We start from the raw sequence: 18,326 nt of genomic DNA on the forward strand, positions 1-18,326 counted from the left end.
TACTAGTCCCTAAGGACCCCAAAGCGCTTTACATATCCAGTCATCCACCCATTCACATACACATTCACACATGTGATGGACATAGCCACTGTGAATCACAGTGGGCCTCAACATTTGATATTTTAGGCATTGCAACGTAGGTTTGTTTCTACTGGATGTGACGATCAATAGGTTGAACTGACTGAAAAAGTTAGGACACCGCATGAGTTGTCAGTCACAAGGTGGCCACACCCTAAAGCAATGGTTCCCATTCTTTATCCAATGTTCCCCGATAGTCTAGTCAGAGTCAAAAAAGCGCTTTCCTTCACTCTTCAACAGATTCTGTGTTCGTGAGTTCTAATTAACTCCCATTCCTTGATTTGTGTTAGCTAACTGTTTCAGTTGTACATAACAATTAACTTACTTTTTTTAAATGGTAAGCTAATAGTTATGCACCGCCTTGAGCGGACATTCTTGGACCCGCCTCCAAATTGTAACTTTTAGGGGCTTTTTGGGAAACGTTCCCCTGAAGGTTACTGTTTGTTAGGTTTAAGCTTTGGATCAATAAAGTAGTCAATTCCTTTGCTTTAGATAACAAGTTCAACTGATTACCTGTTATGTTTTTGCTGTTCTGTTAATGACATCATGTTTACAGAACGTTAAGCTGCTTATCCATACCAGTAGCCATTAATTTATCAGTTACTTTTACTAAGTTATTTTAATTTGTTTGTTTTGTTTCTTTAACTGTTTGACCATTATGTATAAATTAATATTATCTTCTGCAGTGCAGACCGTTCAATCATTAGGAAAGCGTTTTTAGGGAGAGATATGTAGAGTCTCCCCCTGCTGGCCATTACAAAGGATGCAGATTTCAGGTTGTTAGGCCTCAAAGGTGAAGCCTAGTGGGTTCACTCTTCAGTATAACAGGGTCTATCCATCATTTATGTGCTATCTATTAACATTTATAAGTTAAGCTGGTTCATATTGCAATTTAAGTTTTTTTTAATTAGGCTCTCCTATTTCTAGATAGAGAAGAAAATAGAAAATTCTTAGGTTTTAAATAAAGTGATAAGTTGTGTGATATTGATCAGTAGAAAGAACAAAAGGGATTCCATGTTTTGTCAAATCCCTCTCTCACAGACAGTATAGTCCCTTGTCTGACCAAACTTCAATACAATGGACAGAAAGTCATTGACAAAGAGTAATAAGAGTAATAATCATTGTTCTTATTCCTGCCTTGTTCTTTTCTGCATCCAGGCTGCCTGAGGTGACTCGTCTCGATCTCAGCTACAACCCCATGACGTACCTGGGGGAGGAGGCTGTGTCCATGCCCAAGCTGACCCACCTTTTCCTGGACCACATGTCCCTGCAGGACCTGGTGAACACAGCTGTTTCAAAATCCCCCAACCTCATCCACCTGGACATCAGCAATAACCAGCTGCGTGTCATCCAGCCCTTCACCGAAGGCTCGCCAAAGCTGTCCCGTCTAAACCTGGCCGGGAATCCAATCCTCTGCAACTGTTACCTGCGTCCACTCAGGTACGGCGGGTTTTTGTTGCTCTTGTCCTGACAGCTTCAGGAAACCTCAGAGAAGTGATCAGCACTTTGTTCTTCTTTTCTTTTCCCCCCAATTCTGCAGAGAGTGGGCTATCCATAACAAAGTGAAGCTGATGGGAACTTGTGGAGGGCCATCCCATCTTTCAGGTGACAGCCTGGATGCTGTCCACCCTTCTGAGCTGAGATGCCAGAGTCAGGAAGACATCATAAAAGAGGAAGAAGCAGCCAGGATCATGCCACGACCCACTGAAGAACCGAACAAGGTCAAGTGTCCTGCCAACTGTGTCTGTGAGGTGAGTGTCACTACTTTTTTGTATATTTATATTTCATTTAATGCCTACCATATTTTCCACGCTGACTTTAACCTCTTTACCTGCATTTGCCAATGATAGTAGGATGTAGTTGAACACATTGAGAAATAGCTGGATTCTTGATTAGGTTAGAAAATCAATGCCACCTTTAAGTCTGTAAAACTAGCGTTTGATTTGCCTTTTTTCCCATGTTTGTGTTTTTAATCTACCAGTTAACAGCCCTCAAGTTCATTGATTGAAAAAGGGCTTTTTGCAGGAGGTCTCCTCTCTCCAGGAACTCACTCTGCAGGTGGGGGAGATATACAGTGGCTTGCAAAAGTATTCGGCCCCTCTTGAACTTTTCCACATTTTGTCACATTACAGCCACAAACATGAATCAATTTTATTGGAATTCCACGTGAAAGACCAACACAAAGTGGTGTACACGTGAGAAGTGGAACGAAAATCATACATGATTCCAAACATTTTTTACAAATAAATAACTGCAAAGTGGGGTGTGCGTAATTATTCAGCCCCCTGAGTCAATACTTTGTAGAACCACCTTTTGCTGCAGTTCACAGCTGCCAGTCTTTTAGGGTCTGTCTCTACCAGCTTTGCACATCTACGAGACTGAAATCTTTGCCCATTCTTCTTTGCAAAACAGCTCCAGCTCAGTCAGATTAGATGGACAGCGTTTGTGAACAGCAGTTTTCAGATCTTGCCCAATTTCGATGGATTTAGTGGATTGCGGCCTTCACAGTCTGTGGAGGTACCTCGCCATCTAATTGCGACTCGTTTTTCAAATTGCCCTGTATTTGGCTCCATCCATCTTCCCATCAACTCTGACCAGCTTCCCTGTCCCTGCTGAAGAGAAGCACCCCCAGAGCATGATGCTGCCACCACCATATTTGACAGTGGGGATGGTGTGTTCAGAGTGATGTGCAGTGTTAGTTTTCTGCCACACATAGCGTTTTGCATTTTGGCCAAAAAGTTCCATTTTGGTCTCATCTGACCAGAGCACCTTCTTCCACATGTTTGCTGTGTCCCCCACATGGCTTGTGGCAAACTGCAAACGGGACTTCTTATGGTTTTCTGTTAACAATGGCTTTCTTCTTGCCACTCTTCCATAAAGGCCAACTTTGTGCAGTGCACGACTAATAGTTGTCCTATGGACAGATTCCCCCACCTGAGCTGTAGATCTCTGCAGCTCGTCCAGAGTCACCATGGGCCTCTTGGCTGCATTTCTGATCAGCGCTCTCCTTGTTCGGCCTGTGAGTTTAGGTGGACGGCCTTGTCTGGTAGGTTTACAGTTGTGCCTACTCCTTCCATTTCTGAATGATGGCTTGAACAGTGCTCTCGTGGGATGTTCAAGGCTTGGGAAATCTTTTTGTAGCCTAAGCCTGCTTTAAATTTCTCGAATAACTTTATCCCTGACCTGTCTGGTCACGGGTGCTCACACACACAAACTACACCCTTTTTGGCTCCTACCTCGAAATCACACTGTGCGCTGTCGATCTTATGTGCTGCACAATAATTTCAATATTTAGTATTTACTGTTATATTCACTTACGATTCATCGCGATGATGTTGTTTATTATATCGAGTCTCTTTTTTTTTTTTGCTTGTTTTCTCTTTTTTCTTTCTCAACAGGTGATCCAGGTGATTGATAGATGTATTTTTTTGTCTGTTTGATTTTGTTGTTTTTTTTGCCCTTTATCACCGTTCCTTTCCACCGCTGTTTTTCTTTCCCTCTCTTCTCTCATGTTTCTTTCCAGTCATATCTGTCCCGGTGTAAGTGAGAAATAAAATAAAATTTTACTTTGGCTATTAATTTAAGCTAAGATGGTTCTTTGCTGGCTGAAGCTTCAAATTTAACACACATCAGAATGAATCGGTCCTTCTAACTCTTAAGAGTTTCGTATTTGATCAGGAGTAAAGAAACAACACTTTTAAAATCCAAGTTACTGTTCTGATTGTAGTTAATCTTTTTATATTAATTTAAGAAGCTGGACAGTTTCATACAAACACACTTTCATAGCGTCAGGAGAGGGAAGTGCAAGGTTGAAGTGCTGGTGAGCTCTACATTTCCTTTACCTACCTGTCTACAGGCAGAGACACACCACTCTTCATGTGAGAACCGTGGTCACACTAAAGTGCCTCGCGGTTTCTCTGCCAGCACACGTCTCCTGGACCTGCGTGGCAACAACTTCCACTACATTCCCAGCAACAGCTTCCCCGGTGTCGCCCAGGTCGTGTCCTTGCACCTGCAGCGCTGCAAAATTGTGGATGTAGAGGGAGGGGCTTTCAGCGGGATGAAGGGACTGATATACCTGTACCTGTCTGAGAATGAGCTTACCTCCCTGAGCCCAGATGCCTTCAAAGGTCTTTCACTGGCAACGCTACATTTAGAGTAGATGGTCAGACAAGATCCAAACTCACTTGCTTTTTTTCTTTAAGGTCTCCCTAAGCTGACTTACCTCCATTTGGAAAAGAACCGCTTTACCAGTTTCCCCAAAGGTGTCTTCAAACTGGTGCCCAGTCTGCTTGCACTTCATCTGGAGAACAACTCTATCACTAAGCTGGAGCCAGGTATCATGACGGGGGCTGAGGGTTTGAGAGCTCTCTATCTCACCGGGAATGCCATTGTGCATGTGTCGCCCAGGGCTCTTTACCAGGCAAATGACTTGGACATGCTTCACCTGGGAGGAAATAAGCTCAAGGAGGTGCCCACTGAGGCACTGAGCAAGGCTGGGAATCTCCGAGACCTCAGGCTGTCCGGAAATTCAATTCGTTGGATCGGATCGAATGCTTTCAAACCTCTGGGGAGGTCACTTAAAGAGCTGTACCTCAATAACATGGGACTGGAGAAGGTGAGCGGGCTTTGTGCACTCTACAAACGTTTTCATATGTAATGTAGATTTTTTTTCAAACCGATGTGATTGCTTTTGCTGCAGATGTCGCAGAGCGCCCTGGCAGGACTGGGTCCTGGGTTGAGGAGTCTTTTCTTGGAGGGCAACCAGCTGGAGGAGGTCCCTGACTTCCACCCACTCACCGCTTTGGAAGTCATCAATCTCGCTGACAATCCTCTAATGTGTGACTGCCCCCTACTGCCACTGCGCATGTAAGACAGCTGCAAGTCAATAATGTAGTTAAATAGGACTGGGGTTTGAGAGATTCTAGTATGCGAAAATGTGTGAATGTTGGTCATTATGGGAACAAAACCATTTCCAAAGACGCATCTGTATCTGTTAAGATTAGCTCTAAGGTTCACATATTATACCGTTTGGCTCAATAACATTAAATAACTAACAATAGTAACTAATTTGGATTTTTTCTTTTTATCTAGGTGGATTGAGAAAGTTAACCTGAAGGTGCGAGCCACCTGTGCCAATCCACCTGAATTGCGGGGTCGGAGGGTCAAGGATGTCCACGGGTTCAAGGCCTGCCCTGGTGGAGAGAGTCTTCCCTCTGCCCCTGCTGTCACCTCAAAGCCAGCAAAGGCCCCCAAGGCAACCAAACCCAAACCGATGCACCTCAGCGGCCATCGGCAGGTCAAGATGCTCAAGGTCAAATCCAAAATTCGAGGGAGTCCAAACACAAAACAGGGTGCAGCAAAGAAAGCAGCTGAAAGCACAAAGAGACACAGCATGCCCTGAAACTCCCGCCTTTCGGCGTTGCATCCATTCTGGCGTTCTGTGCTGACGTTTTAAAGTCAGGGCTTCAATGCAAACATCAGCACAGCGCAGAACCAAAGCTTTGAGGTTAAACACTGAACTGAACGGTCCCAGCTGCAGGAGTCGGGCTTTTTTCACACTAATCATTCTTGCCGTCGTAGCACAATGTTGAACAACAGTATAAATTCTTTGTACGGTTGCATTAGTAAGCTATATCACATTGGGCTTTAACTTTTATCACCTTAAAAGTGCTACAGTCAGGTATTTGCACAGTACTAGTAGTTTTGCCACAGTACATTTTCAATCAAGCAATTAAGATTTAAACTTTGATTTAAGGAGTTTATGTTAAAATTGTAAAAATTAACTGGACAAACTAACATCATTTTTAATATAAGGATTGTTTTTAGTACTTGGATGAATATATGTAGCATTTGGCTGATTCTGAACAGAGTATGGGCCTGTATACTCCACATATCATTCTCCTACTTCTGTCAGTGGTCACGTCATCAATAAACACTAGCGACCGCTGCCTGGTTTCCACTGGCAGCCACGTCCATGCCCATACCATCACACTGCCTCCACCATGTTTGACACAGGATGTATTCTTCAGATCATGAGCTATTTCTCTAATTCTCCATACTCTTCCCTTCCTATCATTCTGGTACAAGTTAATCTGTCATATTATGCATATGCACTCTTCTCCAGCAGTCTAATCCAGGGGTGTCAAACTCCAGGCCTTGAAAGCCGGTGTCCTGCAGGTTTTAGATGTATCCTTGATCCAAGACAGCTGATTCAAATGGCTAAATTACCTCCTCAATGTGTCTTGAAGTTCTCCAGAGGCCTGGTCATGAACTAATTATTTGATTCAGGTGTGTTGCCCCAGGGTGAGATCTAAAACCTGCAGGACATCGGCCCTCGAGGCCTGGAGTTCCCCACCCCTGGTCTAATCTGTTCTTGCTTTTGACAAATTATTTGGACAGCATTTTGTATTTTTATTCCTGAGGATATCTGTTGATGGTAGAAGGATTCTTGGCTAGGTTGGATGTTATGAAGTAGTTTTTCCTAACCAGTGAAAGAATTCTCCAATTCTCCTTCAGGTATCTTTCTGTGTTGCTGAGCTGGCCGGTAAAGACATTGTTTTTAGGAATGTACCCGATTGTTGTTTTGGCCTTTTATATTTAATAGTACATGTATGATGGAAAATAAGAAAAAAAGAATAAAGCATTGCTTTACCGAGCCTGCAGTTGAGGGTAGTTAACCTTCACTGTAGGCTCACAACATACTCAAAGTTGAAAATCATCAAATCACATTTAGGTAATATGTTTATAAAAATACTGCAATTGACTGTATATTTACAAAAGGATCTATCTGGATATAAAACATTAAAAACAAACTTCATTACAACCCAGGAAGACTTTCAGAGTCAAAATCTTTTTGATAAAGTCTTTTTATTTATTTGTTTAATTCTTTTTTCATTGGAGTGATTCAGCTATATTGGTTCTTTTATTCTCTATGATTCATCCATGGTACTGTCGTCTTCTTGGCTCAACTCCTCTTTGTCCATTCTTTCATTTTCACTCTGATCAGTGTTGCTATCACCGGTACACCGGTCTTCAAGTGATGCATCGTCTTCAGCCACATCTTTAGTTTTACTTTGCTCCGTCTTCTCCTGTTCTACATTATCCAAGCTGCTTTGCCCTCCCTCTTCTTGTTTGATTATGCACACAGAGTCTTGCTGAAAGTTGTCCGGTGGCCTAATGGGGGTCTCCGTTTCCATTTCCTCCACTTTCACCTTGACTGCAACGACTATTAAGACAAGTAAGTCAGCAAATTTACCAAAATGGGTAACTAGCATGCAAATGAGGAAAAAGTGACTCATTTGAGAATTGTCTCTTACTCTCCTGCTCCTCTGGCTCAGTCTTGGGCTGGATGAGTGGCACTTTTGGAGGAGTGCTTTGAGGACTTTCGGTGTGTTGATCAGCACCGTCTTGAGCTTGGTCCTGAGAAAGCCTCTTTTTTGTGTGCTTCTTTTCTACAAAAAGCAAAGAAAAGGAGATCATTCTCCTGTGTCAAGTAAGACATTACCGATACAAGACTACATATACTTTTCTGAATAAAACCTACTCTTTCTCCCGAAAGAAAAGCGCCGGCATTTCTTGTTCCGCACCAGCTGCTTTTCAATTAAGTCAGCTAGAAAACAGAATGAAACACCAGTCACTTTGTTTCACGCTCAGAAACATCTATGCATCACTCATCAACCAGTCACTTCTGTCTGTGACAGTTTAAGGCTGGAGCTTAGTGAGTGTAGTGAACTGTTGCTGTATTTATAATCAAAATTGAAGTGTAAATGCGCTTAAAGAGCGCCTTTTACGCTAATTTCCAGATTTTCAGACTATTGTTGTTGTACACCACTAGAGGAGTTAGCGTTATTCATAGCCCAAAATAGCTTTGGCGCAGATGTGTCGAGGATATGTGCTTTCTGTGTGACATCACACAGATCCAAGATGAGAAAAAAACTGAAATGCAGCATTTAGAGGCGTCTCAAGCCAAGCTTTTGGCTCATGGGGATTACCTCATCATACTCTGACCTTATCTATTGAAACCTTGGCCATTAATCCCCTTTAATCAGAACGCCTCGGTACTCCTGCATTAACCCACATCACTTCAGTGCTCTACATGTTGATTCAAAACACAGTGTTACAGTCCGCTGTATTTACCGACTCCAGGAGGTGACTGGAGCTGGTAGCCCATGAGCTCACACCAGCCAACTGGGTAGATGTCTGGAGACTGGTGGTCAACCCACTGGTCAAACTCATCCTCCCAGCCGTCAAAGTGGATGAGGAGAAGGCGGCCGACACAGCGCTTCACGGTGGCGACGCACAGGAGCCGTGGCTCCATCAGGTCCACGGCCTCCAGCTTCATGTTGGGGGAGAAGCCGTGACCTGGGTAGTCCTGAAAGAAGTGTCATATTTATTAGTGTTTTTACATCAATAGATACATTTGAAAAGAAGCCATCCTGTCCTATTAATTCAACTTATAAAACATGTGATAGCAAGGTCATCCTACAACATCTTACAGCATTGAACAGTCTCACGGGCGCAGCTTTTGCTTTGGTCTCCTCCAGGTACTTTTCCCAGGTGAAGGTCTGAGCATCGTAACCTGCCAGGAAATGCATAAAGCGGCAGGAAATATATGGTGAAGCATTTCAGCACCAGCAGACAAGTTAACCTGCAAACTAAGAAACAGAAAAAACATACCTGGGGGTACAGTGAGAGGGATATTGTTCTTTTTACAGAAGTTAATTGGAAGAATGGCGTGAGAGGAAGCATGGTAACAAAACCAGTCTGAGCCATTGTTTGATATGGTGCCATCAATGCCCACCATCAGGTACCCATCAAACAGCACCTGGGGGAAAAAAGAGGAGTAGAGTCAGAGAGAGGAAAACCAGCGGTAGAGATACAATCTCTACAATCCACCTGTTAGGTGGAGGAACACACCAACAAGAACCTGCAGCGGGTGGAGAACTGGCTTTTGTAACGCTATGCTGAGCACAACAAGGCTTCAGCAAGAAGTACCAGCTGCAGAACAAGATGAAATCAATTCAAACAGTCCTCTATCAAGGCGCTTTCTATTTTATGGTAAAGACCCTAAAATAATACAGAGAAAACCCCAACTATCAGGAAAGAAGACACGCTGTGGAAGAAAGCAAGATTAATAATTAAATGCAAAGCGCTGTATAAACACAGTGCACGTATGAAGGAGTTAATCCACATGATGAGAGACCCACTAAAGAAGCAGCTGATTATACTGCTGAGTTTACAGAAGATACCCCTGCCATTAGCTCATTTATGAGCTGTTACAGTTACAAGGGCATCTAAATCTCTGGGAAACACCAAACCTAGGTGACAGATGATGAATCCCAAACACATAAAGTCAACAACAGCTACCTCACCTTGTGTACTGTGGCCACACAGATACTTCCCAAGTTGAGCGGGTCAATGGCCTCCAGCTTCATTCCTTCTTCAAAGAAAGTTCCCTCCATGTAGGTGAACCTCGGCTGAGGACAATACATTACATTCATGTGAAACAGTGAAGAGGTAAAGCTTAAACTTGAACTGAAATGAGCATAAGCTTAGTAACGACGATGATTACTTCAGCTATTTTTGAGTTCTGACTCAAACAATCTGCAGCTTTTGGACTTTGGGGGTAAAACATGGAGAAATAAAAAATAAATACATTTAATGAATCCTATGATTTTCTAAACTACACCACAATCAAGTGCAGATTTACTGCTAACCTTATAGTACACTCGACTATGACTTACGTCAGTGTTCATATACTTCCTTACCTTTTTAAAGAGCATGAACGTACTGTCAGAATTGCCCCTCAGACCACTGGAAGACTCCAGATTGTTTGCTATAAAAATAAGAAGGTTTCATATTTTAATCTACAACAAATCTAAGAGGAAAAAGCAAAGTAATCTTCTATCACCAGCACAGTACATGTTACATTTCAGAAAACAGAAATCTTTAAAATCATGTACTTAGTTCAATATCTGTGCAGTTTCATGTCATAAAAACTTTCACTGTGATTACAAATAAAATGATCCACACTGCCAGTGTTACGCTGAGGTCCAGTATCCTTTTCTAAAGTCCGAGTGTGTCTCCAAATATTTCTTTCCCCTTAAAGTTGATTAATCCTGTTTTTACTGCTGACTGCTTGGTTTCCTACATCAAAGTTAATTCCCTTTTGCAAGTTTTTGTTCTGTACCCCACATCTTCAGCTCCAGTGGAGAACCCGTTTTCATTCTTACCAGGCGCTTTGATGTCATGACCCACTTTTTTGGACCAGCCTATCGGATGCAGGAGGGGACTCCATATGTGACACCAGAAGTCTGAGATGATGTTCTCAGGGGTGTCACTTTGGTCCGCGTACACCAGGCGTACACGGCCACCGATGTTGGAGTCCACGATGGCCACGCGTGTCCGGCTCACGTATTTGGAGTCCACCACCTCCACGCGCATGCCCGTCCTGAAAGAGTTCTTCATGCTTTCTGCAAGCTGGAACAAAGAAAAGCGGGAGGGCGGCAGAGTGACAGAAAGTTGCTGATTATGTGCTTAATTCAGTGACTTCTATTTCATTTAATCCATTACACTCTTTATGACATACAGGGCAATTCATAACATCAGGCAGTACCTTCAGGTAGAAATCAACAGGCAGAGTGTGGGCCCCCACCAACCTCTTCATCAGATACTCCTTCCAGTCTGGGATGTCCTGCTTCAGATCTACAGACACGCAAAACATCAAACAAGAAAAGTCTCTTTGTGGTTTATTCCCCTCTTATTTTTCATATTACATGTTACATAAACATTTTGGTCATAGTGTGTGGTCTCAGGGCTTCATTACACAGAGTTTCAGTGATGAAACTTGGAGAGGCATTCTCCTTTTCTGCTCCATCTCACAGGACTTATAGTTCTCTCAATTAATTTCACTTGCAGACTTTAAAAGAGTACAAATGACCTTGTGAAGTCATCACTGGGAACTTTTTCCTATGACTGTGTACACATTAAAGAATCTTTATTTTTGTTATTTTATTGCTATTTTACTGTTTTTTATTGTTGTAATTTTAATATGTTTGTTAGAAACAGGTCCTTTTTGTAAATGTGACATTGGGACTACCTGTATAAATAAAAAATATAAAAGTATGACATACAAACAACACATTTAACCTGAAACCGTATAAAAGATAAGATCAATTTCTAGTTGTTAACAACAGAAAATGACACATTTGTGACTTTTTATTACTTTAGATTTTTAGGATGTTTTCTGCTGCTCTTTTACCTCTACTAAGTTTTATATCATCCTCCATTTACATTTCTCTGTCTTTTAACGTCTGTTAAGCTACAGGCAACATGTCTTTCTTCCATTTTATCTGTACTTTATATTTTATTTATCTTTTGATCTGCTAGTAGAAAAGTGCATTACAAAGACTTCTCTTCTTCTTACTGAGAAAATTGCCTTTGTATTTAATTTCCTGCCCATTTGCTGCATCAGTTATTTGTTGTCTTGATTTTGTGATATCACCTTAACTGCAAATCGAACCAGTGAAAGTACTCAGACAGAAGCTCTTGTCTGTTAGAGTCATTCATATATTCTCTAATCACAGAGCTGATGATCAGCATTCATTTGTCTGGTCAATGACCACTAGTTCACATTATCACTTCAGATAACTCGCTCACCTGCTCTTATTCTTTTGAGGATTTAAAGAATAAACAAAAACACCTTCACCAAGGTCAACCAATACTGGATGAAGCAGTTGATTTAGGACCAAACAGAGCATAGGCGCCATTTTTAAAAGCAAACTGAATGTGAATCCTAACCTTGTGGGGGTACCAGCAGCTTGCTGGTCATTGCACACCATCCGATCGGGTTGAGCTCTCCTGAAACGAGGCTGCACCAGAAATCATGGCTGCTGTCATGCTCAAAGCCCTCGTATCTCAACAGGGCTTTGTATCCTGCAGACAAGAAAGGACGAGAGTTACCTGCCAATGTTGCTACTTTACCAAAATATATTTCACTGTGTGGAAGTTAACATCCTGAACTGTTCCAGGAAAAAAATTCTAACTGCTAACCTGGATGAGTTCATGAGACAGATGAGTGAACAACCAAACAGAATCGAGCTCACGCCAAGATCAAACTAATTGGCAGTAATAACTGACCCAACTTAGCCCGTTAATGCAACTTTTACAAATAGCATGTCACATTTGGATGCATCTGACGCACCAGTGTCAGATGTTTTCTGTTTCATCAGAGGAGAACAGCTATGTTAGACAAATACAGATAGAAACACCATTTGTTGAGGCACTTTTCACTCTGGTACAAACCATATTGATACCAATTTATTCCCGGTCTTTGGTACAAATCTGTAGACAAAACTAAATTTCGATGGTCACTGAGACTTAAAATCTGCATGAATAGATTCACTAGTCTGATCTGTTTGGCAGCTTTACCCCAACATGCCTCAACAAAGCCTGGTTCATCACGTGTTCTCTTAGCTTGCACAAAATTTCATAACATTAAGGGTTCATTTACGATCAATTCTGATTGGAGCAGAGCTCCGAACAAATGCTACAGTGATTTAAATTATAGATTCAGTCATCTGAGCAAAAAGGTAAGCTGCTATCACAGCGTTAAACCTGAAATGTGCGCTATATGAGTGCAACAACATAAGCGGTTCACACATTTACTGCTGTAAAGAAGATTATGATCTCTCGGGGGGTCAGTGCAACATTTGGTATTACAAAAATCTACCAAAAGATTTCTTTTTAAGATTTTTAAGTGCTCCAGATATCGTCTCCAGTCTCATAGCACAATTTCTTCTGGTTATGAATATGCTGCACTTTATATTCAGCACCACGAGAAGTACAGCAAACCAAGTTTTAAGCTTTGCAAGAGGCATTAAGATTTGGGTCTAGCCAAGAGACAAATAAAATTCACTAATGAAAAATAAGAAACTAAATGTAACATTAATATATAAAAATGATTTGTGGTTCATTGGGCTGTTAACTGTTGGCAGAAAGATGCACATACCTGCAATCTGGATAACTGTAGCAATCCAGTAGACTTTACTGGGGAGGATGGCATTTGTGTTCAGCACCTCCACTTTCATCCCCACGGTGATGTCATCCCACTGGGCACAAAGGGGAGCCTGTAGGGGGTGAAGCCAGAAAATTCCTTATGGATCATCTGTGTGAAGCTTTTATGTACCACCATCTTATTTTCCAGCATTTTCAAGAGAAACTCAATTTTCTATTGTTTTCTTCTGCTGATGACGGCATGAAAACAGCAGTATAATCCTAATAAGCCATTTGAGTTTCCCTTTATTTGATTATTAAGTCAGTTCCCTTAACTGTTAACATTGATGGTAGAAAGAGGTTTCCACAAAGGTTAAGAACAATATGTCGCTATGACGATAATTTCTTAGCTGTAAGTCTTTGTAAGAACTGCAGAACAGACTCACGTGTCTGAAGCAGGAGACAGATGCAGCCAGAGACGTTTCTCTCTCCAAGTATGCGGTCCAGTCGAAAGAAGCAACAGCAGCTACGCAATGGAAGGAGACAGAAAATAATTCTCTTTAAGCCACCTTTTTCTGACTGGCTGCCCCTCGTAAACAGAAGGTGGTCGCCAATATTGCATCTTGTGTCGGTTCATTGGCACCAAATTGGAAATCACATGAAATGTGCCGATTGCAGCAGGTTAAACAGGTTGTGTTTAAAAAAAAAAAAAAATTTATTTCATGCAAACAAGCGTGCTCGGTGACTTTACCATCAACTCCGGTGGCTGCTGGAGGAGCTTTGTTCACTTTATTCAGCACAGTAGCTTTTTTCGTTGGGGGCTTTCCCTAAAGAAGCAAAGAGGGGGAAAAGAAATATTTCTCAGAGCCTCTTATATCCATACAGTTGGCATAAACCGTGAGAGAGCATGGTATAAGTCACAATCAGATAAAAAAAACAAAACACTCTGCCTACACTATGCCTCTAATGGCACGCAGAGGTGCTGTCTGTCAGCAAAACTATGCAAAGATTAATTTCATGAGGTTTGGACAAGGATGGATCATGAATTCCAATGAATATTGAGATCACCCTTTGTAACTCAAAACTTCGTACAGGCCTTTACAGAGGATCTGCTCTCCAGGTACCCTTCTCTTCGTCAGTATGAAAGTGAAGACAAGGCTATGCAGCAGCTTTTGGTAGGTCAAACCACATTGAATGGGACATAATGGTCATTTCCAGTTCTGTATTTTTTATTCTTTGGCATCACTAGAGTGGTAATTAAAGAATTCCTTATTTATCTTATTCTAGGGCCTTTGCACATTCATTGTCTAAAAAATGAAAACAACCTCTCTTCTTAACAACAACTGCTTTAAAGCCACTTTTCTCTGATTGGTTGCCCTTTACAAACAGAAGGTTTGAACGATATGTGGGTGTGGCATCTTCTTCTGCAGAGCCAAGAGAAGAAAAACAACGTCCGGAAACGAGGGCCTTAAGCCTGGGCTGAGAGCCCTGGCATGTGGGGTTTCAGTACAAATGTCCTGCCTCACCTGTCTCTGCAGCCATATATCCGTAGGGTGGTCTTCCTCTGAATAGTGGGCATGTGTGAACTGCGCGGGGACGGCGGTGGGCTTGAGAAGCCGGCCCCGGCGGCTCGGTAGGTTCTGCACGTCGTAGTAGTCGTCCGGCTGAAAATGCTTCTGGCACACGAAGAGTTTGCCGAGGACGTAACGGGGGGTCCTTGGGTCCATGTTCAGGGTAAAGAGCCATTGTCTCAGCTTCTCCTGGTCGCTGAGTGGAAACCGATGAAAGACGATGTTTGGCCTTTTTATGGTTAAGCAGGTCTCGACGCAACACTTGTGAACCATTTCAGTTTTTAGGAAACAGAGAGGTCTGTACCGAGTTAGGAAAGACGGACACAGGCTCACACGTCCCCGCAGAGGTATTTAAGTCCAGCGCGGTCTTCTTCTTCTTCTACTTGTTATTTTTCTGCAGCGCTCACAGGTAAACAGCCTTTTTTGCAAATACTGCCACCTTGTGTTCAATATTACTAACTATGGTGAAATAAATTTGCTGAAAAATGCCTTAAAATTACATTTAATACTTTGCAGGCATCTACTCAGGTCTGTAAAGATGTACAAGATATTTTTGAACATCTTCAGTGTTCTGTCTGAGAGAAGGAGGTTCACATCCAAGACCTTACGGTACATGCCCCCATCCATTGCTGACTCAATGCAGTGAAGTCGCCCTGTATTCCTTGCAGAAAACCAGGCCCAAAGCACAACAAATCCACTTCAGTGCTTGACTGCGGGGATGGTGTGACCATTCATTTCTTTGGAAATTCAGCAGGGGATCAGATAACTATTTCCCCCATTATAGACGCAGAGCCAAAATCCCAAATAAAAAAATAAACATTTCATACTTTCAGCTTTTAAAATGAGTGAATTTTTTGCAATTGATTTCAGTAATTTTCAATAATTCATAGATTTGTGACATTGAAAGTAGCGTGCTGAAGCCGTTCATGGATTCACTACAGGATTTTAGATAATCCCACACCTGTCTGAGCTGCTGAGCAACACACTCACGAATGTGACACTGACTGTTTCAAACTCCCAAGATGGATTATTGAATAAGGCTTGGCAGCTAATTCAAACTGCCCCTCTGGTGGTCCCCAGTGTTCAAAAATACATAAATAAATACATTCGAAAAAGTCAAACTCTTTCTGACCTGCAGACGTGCTAGAATGGATGACTTCTTAGAGTTTGATGAATAAGAACGAGAGCAGGATGTACTGCAGAAGCGCTTAGTCTTTGAATAGAAGTTGTTGATATTCCCGGTTGTTCCACACATCTCACAAACCACTGTGAAAAAAAAGCAATCAAAAAAGTTTTTGTTTAATGTAAAACATTATGAACATTGTTAATAGTGCAGGTGCACCTCACCTGGTCGCTCGTTTAGCACCTTTAACCCTCCTCCTGTCAGATGTCGTTCTTTACCTCTTTCATTAGCATCCTCACGCTCTTTGGGTGCCATTTCATTGTATCCAGCCTATGAAGGAAAAAAAACAAACATCCCACCTGTAAACAGTAGGTGTAAGCCCCCCCCCAACAGTCCAAAATAATTGCTACTCACACTAATGGTTTGCTCTCTTGGTTCAGCTGAAATTGTCCTGTGTTGGATAGAAGGCAGGCAGCTACCGCAGCCCGCGCCATTGCAGGAAGGACAGTGCGGACGGACAAACACTGTAGGAGCAGCTCCCGGCCTCAGCTTCAGAGGCCCCGCTGCCAGTCTGGGTTCAAAGTACTCCTTGCCAAAATGCTCATTGCAAAGGTAAGAATTGGGTGTGGCAACCCACTGCATGCGGGTGCGCTGGACCTGCTTCTCCCATTTCCGAAACTCTTCAGGGTCCTTGGGGAATTTAAACAGGGTTACGCCATCTTCGGTAGTTTTTCCACATCCATAAGCCACGCAGTGGTAAGGCATCCTCGGAGCTTACACCATGAGCGCCTTTCATGGATCCTTTCTTCTTCTCAGTTGTGCTGTTTTGTTCTCTGAGCTGTGCAAAGAAAAGAAATAATTGTATCTTCCAACCGGCAGTTGGCTTTCTAATTTTCACACACAACCATCTCTAGGGTTTACGAGAATGGTCCAAACAAGACGAAATATCCAGTGAGCAGCAGTTCTCTAGGTAAAAATTCTTCTCTGACCCCAGGGGTCAAAGAAAAATTCCCAGAGTGCTATAACCTGGGAATTTTGCAACCAAGGTATGCTGACCATCGCTAAGATGGCACAACCTACCTAAATATTGCTGCTGACCATTTCCACCCCACTGAACAAAGTTTACACATCCTTTGGTCACTGCTTCCAGCAGGATTACAAACCATGTCACAAAACTCAAATCACCTTAAACTGGTTTCTTGAACATGACAATGGGTTCACTGTACTCAAATGGCCTCCGTAATCACAAACCTGCAGTAACTGTGGCGCCATCATGTCAATATGGACCAAAATCTCTGATAAATGTTTCCAGCATTATGAAGAATAAAGGCACTTCTGAAGGCAAAAGAGGGTCCAACCCACTACTAGCAAGGTGTACCTAACAAAGTGGCCGGAGAGTGTGTATTGGCTCTATTTGCCTCATTATAATATTCTCTACATTGAAAAACCTACATTCAAATGACAGGAAGCTTCGCACTTTATTTTATCTGTAATGTCGACATAATGTTTAACAAACACAAGACAGTGAAACATGACAAACAGAAGTTTGTCTTGAAAAGGCGGCCCTTTCGTCATCGTTATTATTATTTCTAATATCGCCGTTAAAGCACAGTTACAGCTGACTGCTTCATAAGTTGAGTCAAAACGTAAACAATGTAACTACTGTACTCCAAAGCTAAGTGATAACAATGCTAAAAGTACTTGTGTGCAGTTATGAAGCTGCACTTTGCTCGTCATGACTTCAAACGTGTACTTACAGGAGGTTAGTGACTGCTGGCACTCAGTAAAATGTCTCTTAGGTGTACAAACTGATTTGGGTATCAAATGTTAATGTATCTTCATAGCTGCCCAGTACTGTAATGTGGTCGCTCACATTTTAGCGTCATCTACTTACGCGTGTGCAAGGAATTCTGGGAGTTGATGTTTTTACGACAATTGGAAAAAAGTCGCTCTCCTAGTCGCAAATAAGTCATTTTACAGGCATTCAGGTGTTTGTAAAAATAGCCTTCTGTCGGTCTATGAAAAAGAAGTTTGCGGACACCTTGCTATTCAATTATTATTAATCTTAGGCCTTTGCACAGTGTAGAAAAATAAATAAACATAACCAATAATGAGGCAAAATATACAAACAAATATTAAGTAAAATATGTTTTGTAATTTAGATTACTTAAAGCAACCGCTGCTGGGGTCAGCACTGACAACAAATGGCAGTATCTCTATGAGGCAGTCATTTTTGTTGTCTCTTAACATGCGAGATTTGTTATGCTCCCCTGCAACTCCTAATGGCTTTGCAGTGGCAGTGTAGACTTTGGGCGTTGCCCGGGCTTAATTGCTAGTTATCGGCATCACCTGACAAGGTGTGGATAAAGGCAGACTTCACGAAGGATGCTGTAATGCTCTCCTGCTTGCAAGTTTCAGCTTTGAATGTGTAATGATTAAAAAAAATCCCTGTGTTTCTGAAAAACAAACAAACAAAAAACTCTGGTGTCAGTCTTGATTTTGTGTTGAGTTAGTATTGCTGGGACATAACAGCTTAAAAGCTGATTGGTGAAATTCCT

At 42.1% G+C, this 18,326-nt stretch overlaps 2 protein-coding genes across 4 annotated transcripts in view; one reads left to right on the plus strand and one right to left on the minus strand.

The window, feature by feature from the left end:
* chadlb (chondroadherin-like b) overlaps positions 1-6,295 on the plus strand; it is a gene marked incomplete at its 5' end in the record, with an annotated part of 8,049 nt that extends 1,754 nt beyond the window's left edge. Inside the window, 6 exon segments of the mRNA XM_042227063.1 lie at positions 1,237-1,518; positions 1,619-1,829; positions 3,935-4,208; positions 4,284-4,696; positions 4,781-4,947; positions 5,173-6,295. Of these exon segments, the coding sequence (XP_042082997.1) occupies positions 1,237-1,518; positions 1,619-1,829; positions 3,935-4,208; positions 4,284-4,696; positions 4,781-4,947; positions 5,173-5,482 (1,657 nt within the window).
* Positions 6,296-6,931: 636 nt separating this feature from the next.
* On the minus strand, positions 6,932-17,660 carry l3mbtl2 (L3MBTL histone methyl-lysine binding protein 2). 3 transcript variants are annotated; one of them, XM_005938044.3, is made up of 18 exons: positions 17,526-17,660; positions 16,183-16,606; positions 15,993-16,098; positions 15,778-15,911; positions 13,826-13,901; positions 13,521-13,600; positions 13,091-13,208; positions 11,881-12,015; positions 10,697-10,785; positions 10,314-10,560; positions 9,849-9,916; positions 9,453-9,557; positions 8,758-8,905; positions 8,577-8,659; positions 8,218-8,452; positions 7,625-7,690; positions 7,398-7,532; positions 6,932-7,306 (listed from the first exon to the last, which is right to left on the minus strand). In XM_005938044.3, exons 2-18 carry the CDS (start codon positions 16,531-16,533, stop codon positions 7,011-7,013), a joined length of 2,472 nt encoding a protein of 823 aa, XP_005938106.1. In that variant the 5' UTR covers positions 16,534-16,606; positions 17,526-17,660; the 3' UTR covers positions 6,932-7,010. The 3 variants fall into 3 exon arrangements, with proteins under 3 accessions (XP_005938106.1, XP_042083010.1, XP_005938109.1); XM_042227076.1 differs by lacking the exons at positions 7,625-7,690; positions 17,526-17,660; XM_005938047.3 differs by lacking the exons at positions 15,778-15,911; positions 15,993-16,098; positions 16,183-16,606; positions 17,526-17,660 and adding an exon at positions 14,601-15,036.
* Positions 17,661-18,326: the final 666 nt, after the last annotated feature.

This window comes from Haplochromis burtoni, unplaced genomic scaffold (genome assembly GCF_018398535.1).
Source record: "Haplochromis burtoni strain Fernald_Lab_line unplaced genomic scaffold, NCSU_Asbu1 Contig_242, whole genome shotgun sequence".
In the NCBI taxonomy this organism is placed as follows: Eukaryota; Metazoa; Chordata; class Actinopteri; order Cichliformes; family Cichlidae; genus Haplochromis; species Haplochromis burtoni.

Coding starts and splice junctions, on each gene's coding strand:
- l3mbtl2 (XM_005938044.3), bottom strand. CDS start 16,533: ATGCCTTACCACTGCGTGGCTTATGGATGTGGAAAAACTACCGAAGAT. Junction 13,601..13,825: donor AGCAGCCACCGGAGTTGATG/GTAAAGTCACCG, acceptor TCCATTGCGTAG/CTGCTGTTGCTTCTTTCGAC. Junction 8,453..8,576: donor CCGTGAGACTGTTCAATGCT/GTAAGATGTTGT, acceptor CACTTCTTTCAG/GACTACCCAGGTCACGGCTT.